The sequence below is a fragment of the Haliotis asinina genome, chromosome 8 (genome assembly GCF_037392515.1).
Source record: "Haliotis asinina isolate JCU_RB_2024 chromosome 8, JCU_Hal_asi_v2, whole genome shotgun sequence".
NCBI lineage: Eukaryota > Metazoa > Mollusca > Gastropoda > Lepetellida > Haliotidae > Haliotis > Haliotis asinina.
The window spans coordinates 43,543,367-43,570,234 of NC_090287.1; the positions used below are offsets into that span (position 1 = coordinate 43,543,367).

At 40.2% G+C, this 26,868-nt stretch overlaps 1 protein-coding gene across 2 annotated transcripts in view; it reads left to right on the forward strand.

Moving 5' to 3' along the window:
• The first annotated feature begins 218 nt into the window (after positions 1-218).
• LOC137294600 (acyl-CoA:lysophosphatidylglycerol acyltransferase 1-like) overlaps positions 219-26,868 on the forward strand; it is a 175,194-nt gene continuing 148,544 nt past the window's right edge. Inside the window, exon 1 of one of the 2 annotated variants that reach the window (XM_067825654.1) lies at positions 219-285. Coding sequence is in view for 1 of the 2 variants with exons in the window: in XM_067825653.1 (XP_067681754.1) it covers positions 266-285 (20 nt within the window). In the remaining variant the exon portion in view is untranslated. The remainder of the gene's footprint in view (positions 286-26,868) is intronic. The other variant, XM_067825653.1, reaches the window with a different exon arrangement.

Sequence of the window (26,868 nt, forward strand, 5' to 3'; positions counted from 1 at the left end):
ATAACCATTTTAAAATTGTTGTTGCCATTTTTGTCATGCCATTTATCTCTTTTGCGAGGCCAATACCTCATATGTACATGTTGCAAACAAAAATATATTCACACTGGAGAACAATTTTCATGTATCTTTTGAGGTCAAATTCAATTCACACAACATGTTTTATCCATGTTTCGTATCTGTCGCGTGTTACAATATTTACTGAACACCGCTTCATCGGCAGACAACTCTGATCAACCTGGACGATTGTTGTGAATCCGTCAGTTATATGATAATACCTGACCAAAGGCAAGTACTCTGACGAACAATTAATTATTTTGAATAAGTTAGATTGTGGATAGTCGTTTTGTAGATACTATGCGTCATGTCATTCACGCTGAACTACACTACTTAACCCCCTGGATGCCACAGGGACATTATACAGTGGGTAATGGTATTGGGGATCACGGCTATTCAGGATCACTGTCACGTACATTAACCCTTAGAAACTGCAAATCTCTTCACTCAATCTCTAATTTTAAAGCCGAGACAGTGCTCTTTAAGGTGATATATTTCGTTTTACCTGATCTGAACCAGAAGTTTACTTGCGCGCTCTGTAACGAGGCTACCAATCATCGCGTAGATTTGTCGTTGGCACGTCAGGAAGAGCTAACTCATTCGGAAGGGCCCGTCTCAAATAAGAGTAGAATCTAGTTGCATCATGTTAACAATCCATTGCATGCATATTTTCATCACCTGTAAAAAGCAACATCTTCCATATCTTTGAAGAAATGAGCAATTTATTAAACCACATGTTTAAGTCAGTTCCCGATCACCAGAAAGTAGGGATCACCTCCAAACTGTCAACCGCCGAAAAATGTTAATTACTGTTGAAATAAAGTAATTAGTTTCACGATGTTACTTCGGTTCCCGTTATTTAAAATATATTCTCACTCAAGGGTGGGTCTTAGATGTTCTTTGCACAAAGCAGATACGTAAAACGTTTTTGTCTTCATTTCACCCAAACGTAATTTGTGGCAGGGAGCCTATATAGAGGGGGAGAAGAAACTCCTCGAAAAGCCGCTGAACGTATGTCTCGGGTCGTTATGTAACCAGTGTAGCAAATATTGTGGCAGCGTAGTATTTAAGATTGAGCCCGGTTTATTTTCAACAGCTGATTAAGTTCGCTGAATGTTGTAACAACTGAAATCCTACATGTAGAAGATAGATTAACTATTTTGTCTCTCCAGTTTGAGTCAAATAATTGGTATTTGTGTCCGTATTGGGACAGTAGATTTGTAGTTACGTTTCATGATGGTATGTTATAGCTCACTGGCTTCTATTCTCGATTTACAGCGAAGATAGACTAAATTGTGCTTATAAAAACTTCTTTCACACATTCGTTTAATTTTTAGGACGAAAGCGTACCTTTAGTTGAAAGGTATATATTTGCAAGTAATAGTGACAGTTTTATGACTTAAAAAATTGTTAGGGTGTTATTGAGGTGTGTGACAAATATGACATTTCGCTACTGAAATGCTATACGCCGTTGTTTTAGTATTCCTAGTTACTTCCTCAAAAACATCTTTCACATACACCTTTAATTCACATGAGGGGAATATACTATCGTGTGAAATGTGTTTGCAAGTAATAGTGATAGTTTCATAATCTAAAAAAGAATGTTAGGGTGTATTTGAGGTGTGTGAAAAATGTGACATGTCCCTGATCTGTTCTGATCCGCCATTGAAATGCTGTACGCCGTTGTTTGAGTGTTTCTAGTTATTACTTCAAAAACATCTTTCACATACACCTTTAATTCATATGAGGGGAGTATACTATCAGGTGAAAGGTGTTTGCAAGTACTAGTGATAGTTTCATAATCTAAAAAAGAATGTTAGGGTGTATATGAGGTGTGTGACAAATATGACATATCGCCGATCTGATCTGATTCGCTATTGATGCGTGTAGGTTATAGTTCCATAACTTCTTTCTTTCTTGTTGATCTTATTATTTGACAAAACTGGAAAGGTGTTTTAGAACGCTTTATGAGAGTTTTACACTTTATTTTTGAGGGCAGTGTGACAGTGTCAGTTAACAGTTTGTTACTGTCCATTCCATTCCCCACATGCAATAAGATATCTGAATTAATTATTAATGTAAACAAAAATGTCTCAAAGTAGATTTTTCAAAAAGACAGCTGATGTTAACACATGTTCTCGCGATACTTTTGCGTTCTTGAACATGTTTTGGGAGGGAAGGTCGCAGTGTATCATTTATTCTTTCATTCACTGACATATGTATATCTTTCTTTTATTTTTTTTTTTATTTCATTCATTCATTCATTCACATAATTCTTTTTCTTAATTCTTACTATAATTCAGTCATTGTAAAATTCCGACTGATGCAATAAACTGGCTGAAGTTCTATTAAACCAGGGATAATCTACAACGTATATACTCTATATAGTCTCCCTGGTTAAACACAACTGAGCCAAGTCACTGTGTGCGTTGGAGCATGACGAGGCACACATTAAGTAGTACAAATGGTAAAGAAAGCAAGAGAGTGACCTGTTTCTGTTGTAGAGTATCCCTCTTTGCGGTAAGGAACAGTCTGTTACTATTTTGGGATTGGAGGGACTTTCAAAATATTCAGGTTACTGACACAGATCTCTCCACAAACAAAAATCTGTATATAACACGGTTATTTGACCTGCAGTATATATGCTTTGGGTGTTCTGTTGACATGGTTACCATTAGCCAATATTTCCGCAAGATGACATCTTTGAATATTGCCCAAAACATGGCTGTTTACTCACTGTTGAGATGGTTGTAACGTGCGCCGTGTGCATCACCCGGAAACGAGTGTACACTAAATAGCATTTGGAATCATTCGCGTACGAACCGTTTCGAGATAAAAAGTTCAAGAGGTATGTGCGAATGTCCACTTTCGCGATTGATAAGCTGTGTTCTGATTGGTCAATCTCAAAGGTTACCTGACGCGACCTCCCATAAGGTTTTGTTTGACTCAGTAGTAGAGTGTAACGAAAAGCCCTGATGATAAGTTTACTTAGATTACCTTGGCCTGCTGCACCAACAGAAAAAGGAGGAGGCATAGTCATACCATGTCATTACGTTATTAACCACAGCAACAGAAAGTGAGCTTTTATGACAATCAAAAATGCCCTGTTACTTTTGCCAGAGGTGGAATCAATGGAGTACACATTTTGATAAAACTATCAGTGAAGCAAACTCAACCCTCAGCTTTTTGAGGCGTAACTTATGTCATTGCCCAAGGACACTTAAGGGAAAGAATGCATTATACTGGATACCGGAAGCAGCGTTTCTTGGGATGCGCTAATAGTTGCATCATTAATGCCCCTAGCAATGAGGAAATCTGTTCACACCGCCATATTGGATACTAACGTGTATCAGGGTTTTCAGTTTCTAGGGAGGTGGGAGGGGGAGGGGGAATATGTATTATTCATCAAAAAGTAATCGGTAAGTACTTTCTATTCCAACACAAAGTCATCCAAACTGTCGTTTGTATTTTCATTTATCGGTGTAAGGGGGTATCTGACTGACACAAGTTCTTTAGCATGTGGGTTGTATACTCTCATTATTAAATCCAAGATGGCTACAAACGTATCCACAGATTTGGTCAGATACTTACTTCGAATACAAAACGAGTTCTCTTGTTGTACCTGTTCTGGGCAGGGATCGCTGTTGTATTGGTGTGGGCACCTGTTTCAGGATTTTAGAAATTTATGGAATGATTAACAGTCAGGTGCGTGAAGTCTTCCTCCCGAAGATAAGTGTATGCTTGCCAGCAATCACATATGATGGTCGTTCCAAGCCTGATGTGTTTGATAATGATCCGAATCAGTGTTGCAGAGTCCCCCTTGTCCACATAAGCAAAAAAGCACTGTTTGCTGTCCCTCTCAATTCCCCCTAATACTTACTGTCCGTCTACTCGTTTCCCCCAACTGAACTTCCTTTCTCCAAAATTCTCCCAACCCAACCAATCTCTTCACTGTCCTCGTCCACATACCACACACACTTCCCGACAAAAATGGTAGCAGTGAACAGTAGTGTGACCTGATGAAATGCCCAAATCTTGCTGCACAAAATCCTGTGGGAGCCTCCAAACCCAGCTATAAGTAAGAAGCAAAATTGTGCCAATCTCAAGTATGCTGTTTTCAAACGACAAGTTGTAGCAAAATGAAAACGTTTTCCCACAAGCTTTTTTGTTACATTTTCAGTACTTCCCGTCTGTGCAGTAACTTTTGGCTGTGCACAAATATAACGTCCCAATCTTACCCTTGCCGCACTTTTTCCTGTCCCAATTTCCAATTAATCCCTTTCTTCTCAAATAACAAAACAATTCTTACTTGTCTTATCCCAAAGTCACATTTTAACGCAGCCGCAAAGTCATCGAAGTTGTACAAATCAGGTGGTTACTATGTAGTGAAGTAACATAGTAATGGACCAATCAGAAACCACTTACTTTCCTAAGGTAAACTGTTCTGCTTCCCCGAAGACATAGCGCATGATATTTTCTTTTAATTATAGATCATTTAATGCTTTTAACATATTTTGCTCCTATTTTATTTCGTGGTTTAGGATCCCTATACTGGAAGTAGGTCAAGGAATTCAAATTTGGGGATTATGTTCATCTCAGTTTTATATTTTTTCACCTTTCCTTGGTTGCGCATGTTTTCCAGTATGAGAAACATCATGTGACTTAATTAAATATGGCAGGCAGGTATCTGGTATAATGCATGTGTACCCACTAAAGATTACAGTTTATCAATCTTTGTAAGATCAGTACTGGAATATTGTTCAACTAAGTGAGGTCTCTCTTGTTAAGTCGACATTACATCTTTAAGGACAGTTCAACAACAAGCAGCTATATTTATAACATCAGACTATTCACAAACCAGTAGTGTCACTAGGATGCTAAAAGAATTTAGCTTAACCCCCAGAGGGACATATGTGTCCTTCCTCTTCAACTCTCACTTTGAAGTCTAATAAATTTCTACATACATCACGCACAAATATACTTCACTGTTTTGAATTCCTTGAATTTTAAAATTAGCGTATTAATGATCACTGATGTCACTTTTGCATGAAATCACTAATGATAATTCTGAAATGTTTCCGATGAACTCCGATCGGAACCAATTTCCGATGAATTGCTTGGGAAGTTTTCGAAAATACACATACTCAAACACCAAAGTGCACTTTCTGCCATATAGTGTTGTATTTTCGAAATTCTAGTTTCATGAAGGCCAGTATTGAGATGCCTATTACATCACATATTCTTTATAGTCAACTGCAACAAATGCATCACTGAATTTCCCCTACATTTTAGAGTCGGATAACAGGTGTTCTTTGTCACCAATGCCAACCATCTAAATGAAACGAAAGGAAAGATATTAGGTATGAAAAGAAACACTCGAAAGACTACATTTGTCTGAAATGTAAAACAAAGAAAAAATCCAATTTTACACACAGGAGCATTTTCGGAAATTTTCTGACATCCAGCTGTCTAATGAATGCTTGAAATGGCTTAATGCAATTAGAATATGCTGGGGAAGAGTACCGTTGCAAGAAATAGCAAATTAAAAATAGATTTAATGAAATGATCTGATAACTCATAAACCGTAAAAGTTACCTTGCAGCTTGGCGCCATGACTGACGCAAAATCACACAGAACGACAATGGTAATTATCAGCATTTTTGGCTTCATCTCTTATATATAATGAAAACAATAAAAACAATGTACAAATAGTCAGAATCTTTCTGATTTGTTACATCTCATATTTGTGTACAAAGGATCAGAGTTGCCATTTTGTAGGAAATGAGTCATCAGTAGTGGTCAAATATCAACATTGTTTTACATATTAGCCAATTTTTTTTAGGTGAAGGTCAGATGAACAAGAGTAGACACAATCGCCCTATTCTTGCAAATACACTTTCAGTATGTAGTATATTTTTGATGAAACTAATTTCAGTATCTACATTTAGTCTGGTTCAGCATCATATCATACATGGGTATAGGATATGCGTTTTTAATCTTTGAAAGTTTTTGACTGTTTGAATCATTTTAACATAAAAATTATTTACACATTTATTGTGGTATACCATATTTTATGCCGTTACACAGGTGTTAGAAGATCACACAAAGCCATTACTGCAACACATGCTTTAGTTCCTGTGATGTACAATATTCAGTATGTTGGGACAAATATTGCACTTTCATATGAACAGGCTAATAAACAGTGATTTAATTCACTAATAAGTAAAACTGATAACATTTATGAAAATGATTTGTACATTTTATTAAATGTATAGACACACGTATTTAAAGAAATTGTCTTGTTCATTGAATTTGTATGTGTCATTATATAGACAAAACAGTTCTGAAAATTCATTGGCCAGTGTTTCTTAGAAACTTTTTATGATTTGTTGTCATTGTTTTCGATAATATAATCAGTTCAAATTTTATTGAAATATATTGTGATGGCAGGATATCCAACTCAACCAATATTTATACAAAAATTGTTTAGAATTTATATAAACTCGGTCATGTCTTAATTTGGACAAACCTTACATCCATATTCTAATAGTTCCATTAAAAAGCAGTCTTTTTGTCCCTTTATTTGTATACTTATGAAAAGAAATATTTATATGATCATAAACAGAGAAACTCTATATCCCAAATGAATATTCAGGTGCTGTGAAATATTATTTTTCATTTCTGGTAAATTGGTGCCAAACAGGTGCGTGTGTTTTTCACAATAACATACGCAGTTAAACAGTCTAATTGTTCACACATTCAGGACGCTGTTTCAAAGGTAGAACCATCTATTTTATGTTTTGTATAAAGAGTTGAATTCTGACATAAATGCTGAGACCTTTTATACAGTTAATGGAAAATAGGTGAAATGTATGCTAATCAGCAGTGTTGTCTTTTCCCAACATCACTAAATGCACAAAACATGACATCGACTAAATTGTTTTATTATTTTCAGTAATTTCACTACATTTGAAGGTGTGGCTGCTACTCCGTTAATAAAGGGGCAAAATTAGTCAAAATACATCTACACAAACAGGAAAAAATCGGAATCGAACTAACTCATGTGTCAGATAGGGCCATCCAAATCTCAATTACCTGATTTCTCATGTGGTACATTAGCATCTTTCATTATAAATTGTGAAATTACCAAAAGCTATCAACTCACATTGTGGAACTTTGTTTTGGAATAGTTTGGCTTGATCCCTCAGGTGTATTACTACTCTTGAGCTTGATGAAAGATAAGGTCGCTGACTTATCGAGGCATTTCCCATTCTCATTGCATAATGAGGATGTAAGTTTATGAAGTGTGGGGCAGAGAAAAAACTCGCCATCCAGAGGATTAAACACCATTCAAATAACAACACATGGGACATAGTCTTCTACTAATTTACGAGGGTATAAATGGGCTAGTAGCAGTGTCAGAAGATCAAAATTTTCTTGGAAAATCTGGCTATCTTTTTAGTTTTACCCATAGACAGTAGGTGACTGGAACCAACACCCTGACAAGGTATTGCAGTTCCCTAGTTGTGATATTTTTACATTTATCAGATACCTAACTAGCACATGCACACCACCCAATCCCAGCATAATATCCAGATTTGAGTCTGACTGGGAAGCCATACAAATTCAGATCTTCTGAGAATCCTAGCCTAGGCAAGAATAAAATACCCCAGTAATGATAAAGCAGTTGGGAAATTTGGAAATGTATTCAACTGACAGGAGTTTGTTTTAGCCCTTGGATAGAAAGCTGGAACACCTTCACAATCCTGCACTACATCCTCTCATGCTAATGATCTCTGCCAAAGGTCATATGTGACACACACGAGCAGCCATGTCTTGTGAGAATCCAGCTGACATAAACCTGACTGAGCTACTTCCTGCCAAACAGTTATCGACATATTTTAGCTGTATTTACAAAATTACTCCGCTGTTCATTGAATTAATGAAACAGAGTAAATTATTAAGTATTCACCAATGTACCCAACCCATTCGCTGCTGCCGAACATGTTTTTATATAACACAACGGAAGGGATTCATGGCAGTACATTTGAGAATTTTCTCACAACTAACTATACCAGTTATTGCCTTTTCAATATTTCTGTTATCATTCATGAAACAATATATATTCATATCATGAAGTAACCTCGAATAATTGATTGTGTGACTAAATGAGTTTTTTTTCATAGTAGACTGATTGGGAATGAAACATTTAATTTTTGTTTTGAGCTTGAACTTGCTATTATATAAATCATGTGACATCCCCCTGACTAAGTTAATTGTTTTTAGTTCATAACTTTATCTTTTATTTTTCCCTTTTGAAGAATTTTCCTTTGCTGTCCTTTATTATTGTCAAATACCATAGCAAAAAATGCTGGAATTGTGAATGAACAGAACTGTGCACCAGTGATTCTGTTGTTTTGACAATAACTGTTACATGGCAATAACTGTTTGGCAGCCATTACAATACTGTATTTCCATTCTGTTATTCATTGTGTAAATGTATCTGGTCATGTCTGATGTTTACGGAAATGAACGTAAGGATCTGACTAGGTTATGTTTAAGGCTGACTCTGTGTTTTAATATTTTATCTGAAAACATCAAACACATTTGATGATATAAGCAAAAGATGTTTTAAGTTTTTTATATAATAGTGTGGGGGTTAAAAATGTTTGTTGCTCAGTCAGTACATATATTACATATTATGACAGCATATTTGTGGCTACTGTGAAGCAGACGGTGGTAATGCTGCAACAAGGAAGAAAGCTGACATCCGCTTTAATGACTGTTTTCTTAATTTGGATATCAGGGTTAGAACTAAACCTTCAACTATCACAATACCCACAAGCAAAACAAGAAGTCTATTGACAATGAAATTAACTTTCGTTGCTTTATTGTTGTATGTAACAAATGATATAACTTACTGGTAACTCTTTGAACACCAGTCAGTCAGAGGCCTTTACTCCCAGACTCAGGTTATAGATGAAGCCAGTGGTTATCAAGGTGATTATCAGCTTGTATTGTAGAGAATTGGAAACCGCATCCTCTATAGATTATCAAAGTGAATGATTATCGATTATAATAAAAATATATACATTTTTAATGTAATCACCAATTTTCAATCCTTCTTTCAATCAAATTTTCACTTACTTACAATCATTCGAACACTGCTATCAGCTTGCATTGTAAAATTTTATTGCCGCTAATCATGTCATGCACATTTTGAAAGGTCTAATCCTACTGTTTTTAAATGTGAAAGATATTTTTTTTATCATATTATTCAATTAAAGCAACTATAATTCAAAGATCACTCGCAACTAAAACTCAACTTTGCAGATTCCAATACCTTTCAGTATGCACTTTCTGAAACCAATTATCAAAAATGCCAATTCAACCTATAAAGTTGAAAAAAACGTGATGAAAAAGCAAGCAAAATCGGAGTTCAAACGATTCACTAATTTTCACCCAGTGCTGGGGTAAAAAGTGGTGTCCACAGCTATGCTGTGCTGAGCGCATAACTGAGCGCAGTTCGTAGGTTTGCGGGGCTTGAAACAGTATGCCTGCCCGGAGTATGTGATATTGAGTAGTCTGATCTTGGTTGTGTACACAAACAAGTAAATGATCCACTCGTTACATAAAAAAACATGTTTATTGTGATAAGAAGACACACAGAAGAGTGACAGAGAAAACCCTATGTCTGCCAGCCTGTCTGCTAATGACAATATGCAATGCACAACTTCAATCACTGACCACATGCAATTTGAATTCACACTTCTCTGGCTTAAATGCCATAAACAAAGAGCTGGCTAAGAGTATCGGCAAATGAACCAGTGGCCAATGACAAGGTGTCGTTACACATGAGTCCTGATCTACCGGCTCTGACTGGGTTCGGTATTGTGGCTGCTTCGTTTCGAGGTAGGTAAACCCAAATACAAAATATTGCACTTTTGATTTGCGATTGTACACTTATAATTTTGTTTATTTGTTTTTTCACAATCACCAATGCATTTTATATGCTATGAACTAGTGATAACTCTGTTTTAATTATGTTCGATTTTTTGGTTGCATGTGAACTTTAAATAAGTTAGTTTCATTGAAAATACAAGCTTACACATTTATAATGTCTAGATAGAACAAAGACAATCCAAGGCTTACCAGACAGACAAAAGTATATTTCAGTCTCTCTACTTTCACATCTTATAGAAGGAATACACATGCATAAAAACACCACTACTGCTCTATGGAGTTATAAAAAAACAACATAGAAAGTTTATACATATAGAGTCTGACCATGCTTCAGTAGCATTCCTTGGCAGGTTTTGGCTGCAGCAAAACAAATATGACTGAAGTGTAAAGTGGTGGCTAGTTTATCTATATCAGGCATATTGATAGAACAAGAAACAAGGAAATTTACCATTACACATATTCAGAAGGTTAGATCTGGTGTCATCATATAAAGAAGACAGTAAAGAATGATGTGTGCCTCATCTTGAACAATATCTTTGTAGTGGAAATAAGTATGTTTTTAACGTGGAATCTGCTCACATCTCCCGGTTTCAATTCTGATAGGAGCAATGCCGCAGCGAAACTTGGATAGTGCAGAACGCAAAGATTTAGGCCTTTGTCTCAGTAGGTATATTTCAGCAGTATATACTGACTTGAACTTGTTATAGAGTCTTAGTCATCATGATATGACTGAAATATTGCCGATGTGATGTTAAATATTAACTCACTCACTTAGCTTGCTACTCCCTTGATGTCACCATTCTGATGTGAGATCAACTTTCCACTTTCCAATAAGATGTTCCTGGACCATAGAACAGAGGCAATATTTCTGTGTAGGAATGTTACATTGCAATACTTCTTCAGAACCAGGGAAGTTAATATCCTAGACACCCTTTGGTTCCAGTTGTTTCCTGATTGCGCATTTTGTTCAGCACAAACAAAAATTATACCACCAAAAATGTTAGAACTAGGACTGATATGGTACCGGTACTTTCACTCACAGGTATCCTGCCAATCACTGCTACCATAAGCATTAGAAGCTCTGTTTGTTTGGAAGATTGCTTACATACCAAACATCTTGAACAGCAAAATCTGTCTTGCTATATCGCTACTTCAGGGATTCAGTCAGCAATAGTCCAGTCACCCATGGATTCATCCCAGAGATCAAAAGACTATGTGAATGCTATGGACTTGGAGTATCTCTATCTTAGATCAAATTATGTCCTTTCCCAAGCCCTCTCCTTTCTCCACAGGGAGACCCCCTCATTGTATCTACATTTAGCTGGGGCTAGTAACTACTGATTATCTATCCCTTAGCACTGATATCAGCTCTACAGACCACTACTAATGGGGATCCCTTCAGTTGACATTTCTTTGTATTTGAGGTTTACTTTGATAACTATCTGCTAGTGTTAGTAGTACCTCAAGAAATCGACGCATCCTCTTACAACTACATTTCTCCACCAGCTCTTGTAGATTCTCTACTTATGAAATTGGAGCTGTTCTCAACTTCATATATGCGCTCTCATTCTACCATTTTTACATCTAATATCAGCCTAACAATGCACCGGTGACGTGATTCAGAGAGTTGACTGGAGTTGCACCAATAATTCTTCGGAGCTCGATAGATGACTACACTGGTTGCTATTCAGTTTCACTGTATTATCATATGGAAAATATTTTGCATATGACGTTTTAATTACATATTCGATTGATTACAATGAATGCACACCATGTTTATATCCTTGACATTACATTACTGCATTCTTCGAATTACAGAAGAGAGCAGAGAGGCACGAGCCCACAGTGTTCCTTTGGTTTCTATACAGTTTTTCACTGTATATCTCATGAAGTATCTGTGTGTTGAGTTTTGACATCACATTCGATTGTATACTACAGACTCTTGCCAGTTCTATTAGGCCACTTCGGGATTTCAGACGACGGTGTGGTTTGATGCAACATTCTGATACGTGCATAAAATCTAAAACTTGAAACAGCGTGAGGTGTCACGTGATGGTGCCCAAATTGTTGTCTGCTTATTTACATCGGTACAGTGACATTTGACCATGGTACAGAAAAGTGGATAATTGGAAGGTGGTTTCAAGGAATTGACTGTAAAAATGCACCAAAATGGATCAAGTCAGCAAAAGATTTCACTTTTCAAACATGTTGGTCATATCAAGGTCTACAGTTGGAAATATTGTTCAAAAACATCAGTGCACATGTTCAGTACAAAATCTCCTTCAAAACTCAAGAAGAAAATCCATCACAAAATACACAGAACATGCCATGACGTCAAGTAAAATGTCGCATTATTTTCGGTTATGTAATGTCATTACATTTGAAGATGTGTCTGTTAGATACAAAATTAATCAAAATACATCTACACAAACAGGAGAATAAGAGAATCTAAGGACTAAATTATGTATTGGATATTGCCATCCACGTCGCTTTCTCATATACATTGGTACCTTTCCTTATAAACTGTGAAACTACCTGAAGGTATCCGCTCACATTGGGTAAACTTTGTAAAATATACTGTCCGTATTCACAGCAAATTCTCTCCATGTGGTGTGGGTTACATTGACCTAATGTAAAGCATAGCAGAGTTATGCACCCTTATCTTTTTCCGTGCATCAGCTCCCTGTCGACGTTTGATGTCATAGAAGAAAATCAATTTTTTAAAATTTATTGTGAGCCATTTTTAAATGTTTTTAAAATCGTAGCAGAGAACATTGTTGGTGTGCAATGAAAAACAGAGAAATTACTGATTTTTAACGCACACAAACATTTTGGACAACATTTAGCAGTATCTATTTCTCAAGCCCCTGAGGTTGTCGCAGTTATATTTATACCAACAGGTAGGATATTAAATATCCTACATTTCTGTGTAATTTTATACCTGTATGCAGATCCAAGACCACGCTAGCGTAATTCTCGCACAACGTTCACTTTTCAAATCTTACGAAAATGTGCGTCTGAACAAAAAACTTGGCATCCATGGGGTTAAGGTTGCCCTAAGGTTGTTTTGTGCAACGGGTGTATCCTTTTTCTTAAGGTGATCATAACTCTAACCTTAGTGCTTAAGGTTGATCTTAGCTAAGGTTTTGAACAACGGAACACTGGGCATAGATCATCCTCACCTTGCGTAGCTGGGGCATTGTAGTACTGTCATGCCCATGACTATAGACTGTGAGGCCAGTCTTGTTCTTCATGCAGAGGGGCACAACATACCACTTACTGACACCTACTCTCTGAGCAGTTACATCAGAGAAGTGTTGATTTCCAAATTTCTGTGGGTTTTCGAAGCGTTTCACTCTTAAGTTCCACTCTCATCTTATGATGATTGATTTGTATTAAACATTTAAAAAGTTGAGCATTGGGCCATCTTCCCTTTTACCACTGTCCTGTGTGTGATCAAGAGGGATGGTGTCAACGCAGGGTCTGTCCAGATTAAGGTCTTAGACTTAATTCATTGGGGTCTTCTGATAAATTAGGGAGAGGCAGGGTCCTCTTGCCAAACTGCATCCTTTTGTTTGGGATGAAAAAGACATTGATTCAGGACCACTCACTCCTTAGAGTCTGTGTGCCTCATAATGTTAGGCACAGGGTACTGAATTTCAAAAACAACATATTAATAATCACTGATGCCTGTTTCTCATGGAACCACTAGTAACAGTACTGAAAGATTGCTGATGAACGTAGAATCGGTTGGGACGCTTTTGAAAAGCACTTAGATGAAGACCAGCAAGTGATTTCCACCATTTTGGATAGCATTTACAAAATCACATTTAGTGAAGGCCAGTATTGAGATGCCAATTACATCATATATACATATTTTTCATATTCAGCTTCGACAAATGCATCAATGAGTTCCCTATACATTCCAGAATCAAATTACAGATGGTCTTTGTCTCCAATACCAACAGTCTAGATGAAATGAAATGAAACATATTTTGTGAAAATGAATGCTGTGCTTGAAAAATTGCACTTGTTTGAAATGTATACAAAGATAAATTCTGATTTTATACTGCATAGCATTTTCTGAAATTTTCCCACACCCAGCTGTCTGTTCATTGATTTCAGTGGCTTAACACCTTCAGAATATGCATGGAAAGAGTAACCATGCAGTGTGACACCATGACTGACGCAAAGCCACGCAGAACATTTTACAATGAAAATGATGAAAACATGTCACAATACTCAGATAGCAAAGCAGCCATTTAGTAAGAAATCTATCATTGGTTTTGATGTCATACGTCAATATCGTTGTACATATTAGTCAATTTCTTTGAGGTGAAGTTCAGTTGAACAAGAGTAAAAATTGCCCTGTCTTTCTGAGTTCACTTTCAGTATTATGATGTATATTTTGTGTTTTTTTAATTTTTTTCATGAAACTAACTTCAGTATCTAGTTATAACCTTTTTCAATAACATATAATATGTTGTTATAGGTTAAATGTTGTTTTTTTCTTTGTTTGAAAAATATATGCATCAGTAATTGACATATTTAGTATAGTACTCTACGTTTTAAATCTTTACATAAGTGTTTCATGATCAAACATAGCCATAGCTGCAGCATGTACTTTGGTTCAGATGAGGTACAATATTCAGTACATTGGACTAATATTGCAGTTTCATATGAACAGGTTAATGAACAATGGTTTAATATTCAACCGTATGGGTGAAACTGATATGAAATATGAATGAAAAATATAACAGGAGCACCATGGTAATTCATGCATAGAGCTCATTTACTTTGATGTAGCAATTAGAATTTAGTCAACGAGAAAGGAAAATATACCATAAGTTTAAGAGTAATTCTGACTAGCCAATCCATTGACTTAGATTATATAATATGATTTCAGAGTAAATAAGGACACCATCTTCCAGCTGATTCCTAAAGAATAGTAAATGGGAATACTCTGTTATTCAATGCACTTCTAGTAATAGGAAGTGTTTCCTTCATTGACTTTTAAGTGGAACTAACATCGGTTTAGATACAAATGGTTGTGTACTCTGGTTTTGGATAATGACAATTGTGGATTTTGAAACACTTGCTGACTTTACTGGAACTTCGAAGAAATGTATAATGGTTGTAGTTTCCATTGCAACTTAGTCGTTTGTCATATCAGAGTGGATGACATCACCTAAGGTTTGATGTACTTATGCTACATAGCTATACATTCATTAACGAGACTCTACACTCAATGATAGTGATTAATTGATTGTTTTGAATTATGACCAATAAAACTTAGAACAAGTACTTTTGTTTCAATGGCTATTCAATTGGCTTAATTATTTAATCAGCAAAAGATATGACAGGTGCTACAAATCTTAAACCTGGTGGGAAATTTTGGTTCAAAGTTTCCATCAACAAAGTAGAAGTAATGCTTTTTAAAATGTAACAACTTTATGTTGTTCCTGGACTTATGTGCAAGATTTTGTAAAGGGAGGTAATTCAATATGACAACTAGGTATCAACCACCACAGTTGACAGCTGTTGCTGGAAGAAGTGATGCTGTGAGACAGTCATAACATGACCTTCCATAACAGTTGAGCAAGACCACCTTCATAAATCTTATGCACATTGTTGAATGTTGTGGGCTAAGGGTTGTTACAAAAATGATATTTTTAATCATGGCAATGCATTGCCTAGCAGGTACCTGGCATGTCCTGATCCATATTTAACTTTAAATAGTGAGAGTTTTCCATCTTTTCACTCAAAAATTAACATTGCTATACACTTTATCATGATGATGCATTTCCTACTGAAACAGGTACCTTAAAAGTTGTAATGCATATTTACTGTCGGTAGATACTGCTGTTTGTGTTCAGATTTTAAATGCAGCCATTTCTTATGAAATGGATCAGATCATCTTTGTAAACAAATGCCTTGCTGAAATATGCAGAATGACCATTAATTGTTTCTAAACAAATATCCCAGCTGGAAATTGTTGAGAGAGGTAATTCTGTTTATCCGTTTGACATTGGCAATTACTCATCACTACAGCCCACCTCCATAAATGCTGTTGAGATTGCAACCAATTACTGTGAACTGTTTTATTTCCACGCCTATAAATTTTTGTGAGTGATGGTCACAAGACCTTTTCGCACTTTCTTATTTTCACGAGGTGCTAGTTGACATGTATCGGAAATTATCTCAGATGTTAACAAAGAAACCGATAACAAGGTCATTTTACTCCAGTTGATACGACCTTTAGCTATCCCCATGTGCTGCTCTACTTCCGACTTTCAAATTGTGTAATTTTTCTTGATTCTAAAGAAAATAAATATGCTTCCATAATTAAAATGCAAACAAACATAATACAGTATAATACCTGATATATAGGCCCAACGGATACTTTACATGACTATGTTTTTTTCAAGCTAGATGCAGTATATTGATCGATAAATCTTTCATTCACATGGGAGCCATGAGAAAGACCGGTCATGTGAGAAACATGTGATCTTGTTACTGAGGGCATCTCTGAATGCATGACCATTGAGTTGTTATAAAATAAACAGATTTGCATTGTGATCTAAAAACAAATGTACTTGATTTCAAAACTAATCCTTTTTAATTGGGTGTTAGAGCGATGAAAATAGAACATGACTGAGGTATGTCAATCCAGATGAGCCCAGCGGTGACATGTGATTGAGCAATGACACCTGTATTGTTTTTATGTTGTTGACTTATCTGAATAGAATAAATGATATATCTATATTATTGCATGTTTTTGTTTTCACATCATGAAGTCTGACATGAAGTTCACAGAAATTTAACGGTCATGAAAATTTGGCTGTTTACAGTACCTTGTAAGTGTATGTGAACGTGTGTTAGTCCATTGTCAATGTCAGTATTCTTTACACCATTACTCTAAGCTGCACAAATGAAATTATGAACACAGTGCAAGCAACTTCAACACTGGGAAACACTTGGAAACAGGTCACTCATAACGATAAACTAACTGCAGAAGACTCAGTTGTTACTAAAAGTGTATTGCTTCTTGGGACATGGAGTAGTATATACAATGGGGGTTTTAAAACACTTTCAAGAAAAGCCTCTACAAAGCCTTATTTACTAAATAAGGCTTTGGTTGGGACCTTAGCTCTTGCTACTATTACCCCTACTACTTAACGTGTGTTGGAGGTAACACTGTGCCGTACGGTACGATCAATAATTCTTCTCTTACAAACCCCCTACCCGGCCCATCCCTCAAGTAGTACAAGTTAGGTTCGTCGGCTTTTATATCCACTTTATCTATGTTGTAAGTTTTGACTGACCATATAGGATCGGTGGCCCGCTTACGGCTATCACCCTCGTGTTCCCCCGGCTGGTATAGATACCTCACTAGGGCCCTATCTGGTATTTGTTTCTCCTTCCCACGCAATGGAGCGGCCGACTCTGCAACTATTGATTTTAGTTTGATAGCGTCTGCCGGTTTCTTACCGGTGAGACGGGTGACTTCATGGTTGATTGCCGACACCACCTTGGGTAACCTCGTGACCCATTCAGTCGATCGTTTTCCAGGGGTGACCATCTCCCTAGCATACTGATGGCCGAACAAGCGCTCAGCCAAAGTCCTATTAAATCTCTCAACTATGGCTTGGCTGCGATGGGCTCCGGCCGTGCCACGCCTGACCTTTGTATCGTGTTTGGCTAGCAGTTGTGACACGGCACCCATGAACTCCCGTCCGGGGTCAACTTGCAGCTCTGTTGGCCACGTCAGCGGACTGAGTTTGTATATGCGTTCGAATCCTCTGGCTACCTGAGCCGAATCTTTCGTGGTCAAGGGTTCGGCTTCCTTGTAACGACTGGCTACGTCCACTACGGTTAAGGCATACTTGTACCTCTTGTCGTGGGGTAGGAACAGTAGGTCTGCCTGGTGAACGCTATTAGGTATGTTAATACCGAACCTCCTTCTAGGCACGTAGCGTGGTGCCGGCAAATAGATCTGCCACAGGGCTTGTTTTTCAAGCCACGCTTTGGCTTCCTCCGGGGGTACTCGCGCTATTTTAGCTAGCTTATCTACTGCGCTAGCTCCTTTCCAGTACCCACGCGGGCTGTAGTAAATAGCCTCAAATTTTTTCATGTCCATACGCGTATGTGTTTATCCCATCAATAGCTATCCAACGTTTAGTGTCCATAGGCGACAGGGACGTCTTGTTTATAGTCAGTCCGTATATCTTATGTCCATCACTTCTAAGTGTGTTCATTTTATGTCTAAAGGTACGGGTCTTGAACAGGGCTTCCTTGAATCTGGCGTGTTTGATGTGTTGTTTCACCACATACTTCTTAACCCCCTTAGCCTTCCGGATCTCACTATTGTCTGCTTTCAGTATGGAGTACATCTTAGGTCTCAAACCTATGTACTCGGCTATGGGCGTGCCAGCACACTCGTCCTTCATCTTACCTAGGACCTTTTTATTTACCGTACTGTGTATGGCATGGGTCTTAGGGTAGTCGCTGGTGTCGTATAAATCGAGGTGTTTTTTCATGTCCTCGTACACGTCCTCGGTTCGAATCTCCATCAGCAGGGAATCCGTGTCAGTGTACAGCACTTCACACCTGTCACCGTACTGTTTCTTGAGCTCGTTGTAGTAAAAGTCGTACATCAGGTGTTTGGATAAATCGAGGATGCTCATCCCCACGTAAACAGGCCGGTTGAATTTTATGTGGCTTTTCTTCATGTGTAGGGCAACCAGGTTGTCTGTGAATATCTTACTACGGTTGAATGCCGGACTGGCTATCAATCTCCTGAGCTTGTCTTCCTCACTCGACCGAACCAGCTTCACGGTCACGCGTTTCCTCAGGTTCTCCATAGTCTTACCAAACACCGAGTTGTTCATGAGCTTGTAGAGATTTTTCTCAAAATCACTGGTGGCTTTTTTTCGTAGGTCTGTGTTCATTCTGATGTAGGGCTTCATCCATGGGCTCTGGTCGAACATGAGCACCCTGTGTATTTTGGTCAGCCTCATACCCAACGACAGGTACAGCTGTAGGTTGCGATAGTGAACGATGTACTTGGTCTTATTCATTAAGTTAGGCACGAGTTTTTCAACGTCTGTCACACGCCCACCTAACAAGTTATGTTGGTACTCAGACATCCAGTCTGGGTTAACCCTCATACGTTCGGGGGCCAGGGGGTAGCTGTTGTGCGATGTGTGTAATTCCTTGGTATACTCTAAGTCAACCTCGAGGATATACCCTTTGTTCGAATCTGGGGCAACCCCCATAACATCAACGTGGGGTACCCATTCGAATCCCCCTGTAGGTAGATACTGGCTCATGGCCCAGCCGTACAGGTTGTTTGCGTTGAGGTAGAGAATGTGATTGGTTGGCTTGTTAGGATCGTAACCTTTCACGTATTGATTATTTGCGTATCGTTTGGATGCCATGGAAATCCCACCTCGCAAGCCTTTCTCAATGAATAGGTGCATGTCGTAATCTGTGAGCAATTCCAAATTAACTCCGGTCTTTTTAAGCAAGGCGTCCCACGACAGACCTGGGCTGGTGTAATACCATGCGGGGTCGAGTTTATACTGCTTGAAACACGTTCGCCTAAACGTCTCAAACACGTCGGCTAACAGCAGTACATCTGTCCTCAAGTACAGGTCGTGATAATCACCCAGGTTCTTACAACCCAGTTTATTCCATACGTTAGTCGCGTGCGAGTAATCGTCTTGAGATATTGCTGAGCCGGTCAGATTGCTGTAAAATTCTCTGATGTGGGGTAGTCTGGTCTCGGTGAACTTGACCCAACTATCCATGTACTCATAGGGGTACACACCCTTTCTCATAAGCAGGGGTCTAGTCTCGGCGTCTGTGTATCGATCGGTGATAGGGAAGGTATTGTTGGCCTTGACCAGACTGTCGAGTGACGACAGGAGGAACTGAAACGAGTCAATGAACCTAAGTCCATTTAAGCTGAAGGAGATGTATCTCTCCATGTTGTTGGGTATACACGTTATATTACCATCGATTTTCGCGATGGCCTGCATGATCAAGTGTGAGTCGTACCCTCTCACGTTGTGAAAGACAACGGGGATGTTTATTGTCTTAGGGTTGATTTTAAGCTTGAGGTTGCACGCGCTGTGAGCGGCGCCTCTATACTTACCAGTTATGTGGCAGTGATCTCTCACCGAATCACCGTTAAGTGGTGAGTCACACACATGACAGTTAGTGCTACTAGTGTGAGCTAGCCTGTCGACTCGGGTCATACGCATGGGAGCGATTCTATACAATGCATTCCTAATAATTTTTTCTTCCTCCTGCAAACACTTTAGAAACCTTTCAGCCGCGTCAGGGCCCCTATACACTACCGGAGCTTTCGTTTCCCCGTCACCACGGACGACAATGTATCCAAACCCACAGGCTTTATGCTCGTGTGTTTTGTGGGTGATGGGGGCCTCGCCGGCGGCACCACTGGGGGAATCCCCCACAACTAAAGCTTCGAAGTCGGCGTATATGATATAAGGCACAGACATTTGGTTCTTGTGGTTACTGAATTTTAGGATATTATCACCTTCCTTAGGCATGTCGACTCGTATGGCCGTCTGCCCCACACCTTGACAATCATCCCGGTGGGATTCTAATAAATCAGCTCGTGTGAAGCCATGTAGGCATCGTTCACAGAAGTGGGTCTTTTCTCTGTGTGCCGATTGGTCATACAATAGCCTGCTAAAGTGTTTTATCCATGTGTAGTGATACTTGTCACCTCGCTGGATCATGAATATATTGATAACTTGGCGATCCTTCACTTCGCTGACCCTGTGTACTATTGTTGTGTTACCTTCGTGCCCAAAGACATTTATAGCCAGATTATTCTGTTTTTCTACTTTAGTGATCTGGGATATGGGGGTGGGTTCATCTATACCATCCCAGTTGAGCCCATCTTCCTGAGGATAATTAGAAGACCTGTTCGGATTAGTGTCAGCTGGAAATAAGGCTGACCTGATAGCTAACCTCAGGCAATCGTTTCCTCTATTCTTAACGTTTACTATGGCATGTTTGTTCCTATAGTAGGGGGGCAAGGCTAGGTATGACCCGCCTCTGAATGGCACGTAGTTAGCTATGTCTAGATAGACATTATCGATTTTATCTACAGCCCACCCGGACCCCAAGTGTGTGTAGCGTTCTAGGTATTCTCGTATCTGCTGAAAACTGGTATCGATTGATGCGTCAATGGTCTCTGTATGTGTGACGACCTCTTGTTTACCTCGGAAGTAAGGCTGAACATATTCAGTGGTACTCCCAACCTGCTTATCGAGCGACATTTTCACTGTGATCTGAAACTTGATACTTCCTAGGTTATTTAGTTCCTGGTTGACCTTATCAGCTATCAGAGGCTTGATATCTGTAATGTCTATGTTTCTATCAACGTGCATGCGCCAACCTCTCAAATAGTTGCCTACAGCTCGCTCAGTGCGCACGAACTGTAGGTCAATAGCTCTATTCTGTCGTAATAATTCTACAAGCTGTGGTTTTCTCATACGGGAATACCCGCCTAAACCCAAATCGCGTGCCTCGGCTTTCAGTTGTTTTACTGTAGGCACCACCACTGGGGTATGTGATAACAATGCGGTTAACCCGGCTCTCCCCAGGTTTGAATAACCCATGTATCCAAGCTGTTTTGCTTGAGCTTTTAATTGTGTTACCGTAGGAGGGGCTTCTAAACCTAGTAATCTCAACAATGCTGACTTCCGCATTCTAGAATACCCGATCACACCTCTCTGTTTTGCGACCCGCTTAAGGTCGCGTACAGTAGTCATAGTGTTTACACCTAACATAACCAATGTCTAATTGGGTCACAAAAATATTTCAATCTGAAGCAGACGTTTATGAAAGAGACCAAACTCGGGTAGTCGGGTCCAATTCTAGTAATTCTGTCAAATCGTCCCACGTACCTGGTAAAATATATAGTGTGGCTGTTTCAATCCAGTACTCGCACTGTTGGACATAGTATTCCTTGAAGTTGTGCATGCATTCCCCTATACTTGTAAAACATTTTATTTGGTATTGAGTTGTGATATCCTGCTCCCATTCGAAGGGGCGAGTATACTTAACACCCTCTTTAATCCATACCACGTCCAATATTACCTTAAATCTGAAGCTTCCCCATAAGGCCAGTTCATCTTTGAATATGTTTTTAACTAGAGATTCGATCTCAATTTCCACAGACATAGCTATACGTAGGTGTGTATAATCTCTAATTGGAGTCTATCTTGAGCAGTCGCCTACGTTCTTTTATGTAGCCCTTTTTATTCTCGTAGATGAGTTGATGTCTGACTACGTTCGCTCCGTGAGCTTTACATAGACAGTAGTGTCCTTTAACCCCGATACCACACACAGAACACGTGTAGTTAGGACTTCCCATATGGAAACAACAGAACCCCTGATTCCTGCATTTCCTACCACAGGCCTCGGTCTTCCCCATAAGTATGTATTCGCATCGGTATGGAGCGGGTCTCATGTTTACTTATATAGGTATTTAATTTAATTGCTTCGCAACCAACGCAGTAGCTGCTATACCCAACACTATGAAGCCCAGTTCACGATTCATTTGTCCCTTGGATGGTGTGTAGTACTGAGCGAGTGTGGGTTTATTGAGCGGTTCCAATCGTTTACCAGTTAGTAGGTAGTATTCTTTCATTGCTTCATCGACATCGTTGAATGTTTGAACGGCATGGTTTTCACGCTGGAGTTGTTCGTTAATAAAATCGATCCTCTGGAGGCGTTTTTTAGCGTACTCGGCCTGTGCCTTTTGTAATTTCTCAGTAGCGAGATCATGTCGCTTCCTTTCTTCCTGTATTTCAGCCGCGTCTCGTAGTTTCGAGAAGAGGAAATTACTACCGGAAAATGCCAGGGCATTCACTAACGCCCCACCGACCATCATAGCTATCGTGGCCATCCTATATTTATTTCATTATATTATCAGGTATTATCCCTTGTTTTACTAGGATGTCTTTTGTGGCCATCGCCATACCAAGGTTCATTATGAGCATACCCATATCCTGCAGGTTGAAATCTAGCTTGATAGTTGGTTGTTTAAGCACCATTTTAGTCAACCGAGCGTACCCTACGGCTAGACTGGCGACCACTGTGGCGTGGTATGCGTCGTTGACGAACGTTTTCCCCTCAGACATTATGTATATATAAAAATATTTTAAATTATAACATGATATGCGGGTCGACAGTGGGGGTTACCTCACTGTTGGGGGGTACCACCTCACGGTGAAGGTTTCCCTCACGTGTATATAACCACGAGATAGCCAAGGCAGCAGTTACGCCTACAACCAACAACAGTCGGGGGTTGGTCACTGTAATAATTTTATGTTGGTTACACCACCGTTTTTTACCGGCAGCTACTCTCTTAGGATTCTTCTGTCTGGTTACTGTTGGGGTCACTTCCCCCACTGGTTCCCTGGTCTCCTGTGAAGGGGTCACTTCCCTCACCTCGGGAGGGGTTTCCCTCACTGTGGGGGGTATCACCTCGGGAGCAGCATCCATCTATACTATTATTATTATTTTTTCTCTCAAATTGACAATGCTTTGCCGTGATAATCGCCGCCGTCACTGGAGCCAACAACATACCATATTTGTGGTACAGCCCGCAACTGATAGAGCTCACGGCGTGTTCGATAAAAGGGTCTTTCTCGAGGTCCTCCCACAGGTAAAGTCGGCGCTCTGGTGGAATGGGAAGGAAGTATGACACAATACCGGTGTATATCTGGGTCATAGCCGATCCTATTGTCTTTGTCATTTCTGCTCCGAGCCGGGACTCGTATCTAGCGTACAGCTTATCGATTTCTTCGGCTGACATTTTGTGAATTTTATCCGGAGTGTAGTCTCCAAAGTAATGTTTGGCTTTGCCGCCAACAGCCAACGCCACCAGTTTCTCTCGCTTATCATCATCCACTACCCCAGGTACCAACAATTGTTCGAGCAATTCCTCACACTCCATCTTATAATATAACAAGTAAGATTTAGTTTTAACTATATAATACCCGATGCAGACAAAACACAGAGAAATGAAGGTTAAGTTGCACACGACAAACACTTCAAATATCATAGCTATACTTAGCATTTGCTTAGCTTTAGCTTTGCTTAGCTTTGCTTAGCTTTGCTTAGCTTTAGCACACTCTATATGCTACTGGTTGGTCGGTCTTGAGCACGAGCTTAGCGTGTTTAGTTTCAGCGAGCTGTTTCTTCACCCATTCCCGTTCTAATTTGCTCATCACATCGTTCTCTCTCAAACACTCCTCAAACGAATCCCTGTCCTTGCAGTGAAATAAGGCCACCCATCGCGTCTGCTCCCTGAGGTCTTTCAACACCGAGTTGAACTTCTGCGTTAGCACCCAGACGCTGTGATTTGCATGCCGGCCGGAGAAGGCCAGGTACGATAGCATGTCTCTCTTTTTTGTTATCTCGCGATTAGCGCTGCAGTCGTCCAGTATGAACAGCGTCGGTTCCCCTTTAAATTTCTCGTGAAGAGCTTTCAACCAGTCCTGCAGGCGTGTTCCAGGGTCGATTTTGTGTACGTCCGGGTCCGTCATCACCCAAGGTCGCGCGTACGTTTTATTCATGCTCAGAGTAGGGCACATGATAACGATGTTATCGAACACATCCTTGTAGTAACCCTCCAACATATCCAAGACGAAAACGGTCTTCCCACAGCCAGTCTGCCCGCACACTATGGCGCAGTGTGGGTCAGTGGGGAGGTCAATAGATGGCTTGCACGAATCTCCCATTGTCTATATTAAGTTGCGCGTCCATAATAACGTACAGATATAATTTCAACTTACCAGCGGGTTGAGCCTTCTTAGTAATCTGGATGGTTATCCCTTCGCTGCCGTTATCTATACGGCGCCCGCTACCGTGCAGTTTATCATCATCCGTGGATCGCATGTCCAACCATAGGGCGTACTTGGTGGTCAGGTATTCACCGATCTGCACGGAGCCGAGGTCCAGGTCCTTTGTTATATAATGTGGGGCTCCCCCCACTGTCCCTGGTAGCTTTTTTATCTCATCCCACTGCTGGTGTGGTCTCATACCATGACTGAACAGCTGGTTGGGCACGCCCTCGATGGTCACTTCCACCTTTTCAATCTCGGGGTTGAAAAACTTCTCGCTGTCCCTCCGGAATGGCTCGTAATCCTCCACGGGGACGACCAGGATACCTTTCATCGATCGCGCCGGCACGTTCAGGTTGATATTCCACACAGTGTCGCTCTTATCTCGCACGACTGATCTATGCCTCAGTACGCGATCGTACAGGATAGCCATCTTCCCAGAGTACTGGCTTCGAACCTGCCTGGCCAGCTCCGGGCTAGTGACCATGTCGAACTCCAGAGAGATGTTGTCTGTGGCATAACTGGCCTCATCACCGTTCGGCGTACGCACTACTTTGCTATAGTCGTTAAACGTGAGCTCGTATTCGAGCCTATCACCCAGCGCGGCCTGGTAAAACGGCGCGTGTCCCGTGAGCAACTCGAAGTCGAGCGGCACGCAGAATCGATTCCCGTATGCTCGAGCGATGGCCTTTTCACCGTCCGATAGCTTGTCTAGCTGGTCTGGCGTGAAGGCATACCCTATACGCGACCGGGTTGATTTGCTGATGCCCTGGTACACATCATTGACTCGTTCTCCCTCGCTTTTCCAGAGATCCCGGGCGTAGCAGTGAAACACGTCGCTGTCGTCGATACTCAGCACCTCGTTACCGCTGATCTTGACAGTCGTTTTCTTGATGATAGCTCGACCCACGTTCCGCACTAGCTCACGTTTGTCGTTGTCGGAGGTCAACGTGATATTGAACGCCAGTCGATCAGTGCCTGGTACAATGAGGTCATTCTCGCCAAGGTTTGGAAATCTAACCAGCAGAGTTTGATTCTGGTCTATCTTGCTGGGATTGTTGGTGATGGTCACCGACTGGCGCACGGCTCTGGCGCCTAATGGCTCTCTCAATCTTCTGAAAGGATCTAATTTTCTGCCGTACATTGTTATATAAAGGAAATATATTTTTAATACTAATGGATGAAGACATACCTATGGATGATATGTGGGACTATAGTGCCCAGGCATTCGATGATGACCAGGAGACCTCATTCTCGCAAGGTGGCTCACTCATGGAGGGCACCGTCGACGATTATTACAACGCAGTTGAAAATAAATCCAAACTCAAGTCGTTGGAAAGGGACTATTCCAGGTTTACCCTCGATAGCAATGGCACGCTGCGTTTGAAGGCTCACCCGGAGATCGATCTCATGCATAAACACACGAGAAAACCGCTTGCTTTATCAACACTGAGCAGTCGATATGGGAGTGACTTTGTCAGCGATAAACTAGGCTTCAAAGATTACGGTGGCGCGCGACCTAAGCTTCCTCTGAAGGTCCGTCAAGGTCTGCAAGACATCAGGGACGCCACATCGGATCAAAACATGACTTATGATATTGAAAAGGTGTTGGCCGACTACAAGAACAAGCCCTTCCCGGGTCTCGAAATTACCTTTCGGGAACTGAAGGGGTTGGACCTGTTGATGCAAACCATTCGTGGTCAGCTCTGGAAAAGCACGGCCAAAATGAGTGAGATAGACGACCACATCGCCCATGAAAAGACCAAACTCGGTGAAACTGAGGACGAGTCTATGAAAGCCACCATCGAGGAACGAATACGTAATTTGGAAGATGAAAGGCAGACCTGGTTGGAGACAGCGTCCGGCTACAAAGAGAAGCTTAGATCCCAGACCAACCGTGTGCGGGAAACCATCAATCAAGTCCTCCACCGAGACACCACATTAGCAGACAGGATTC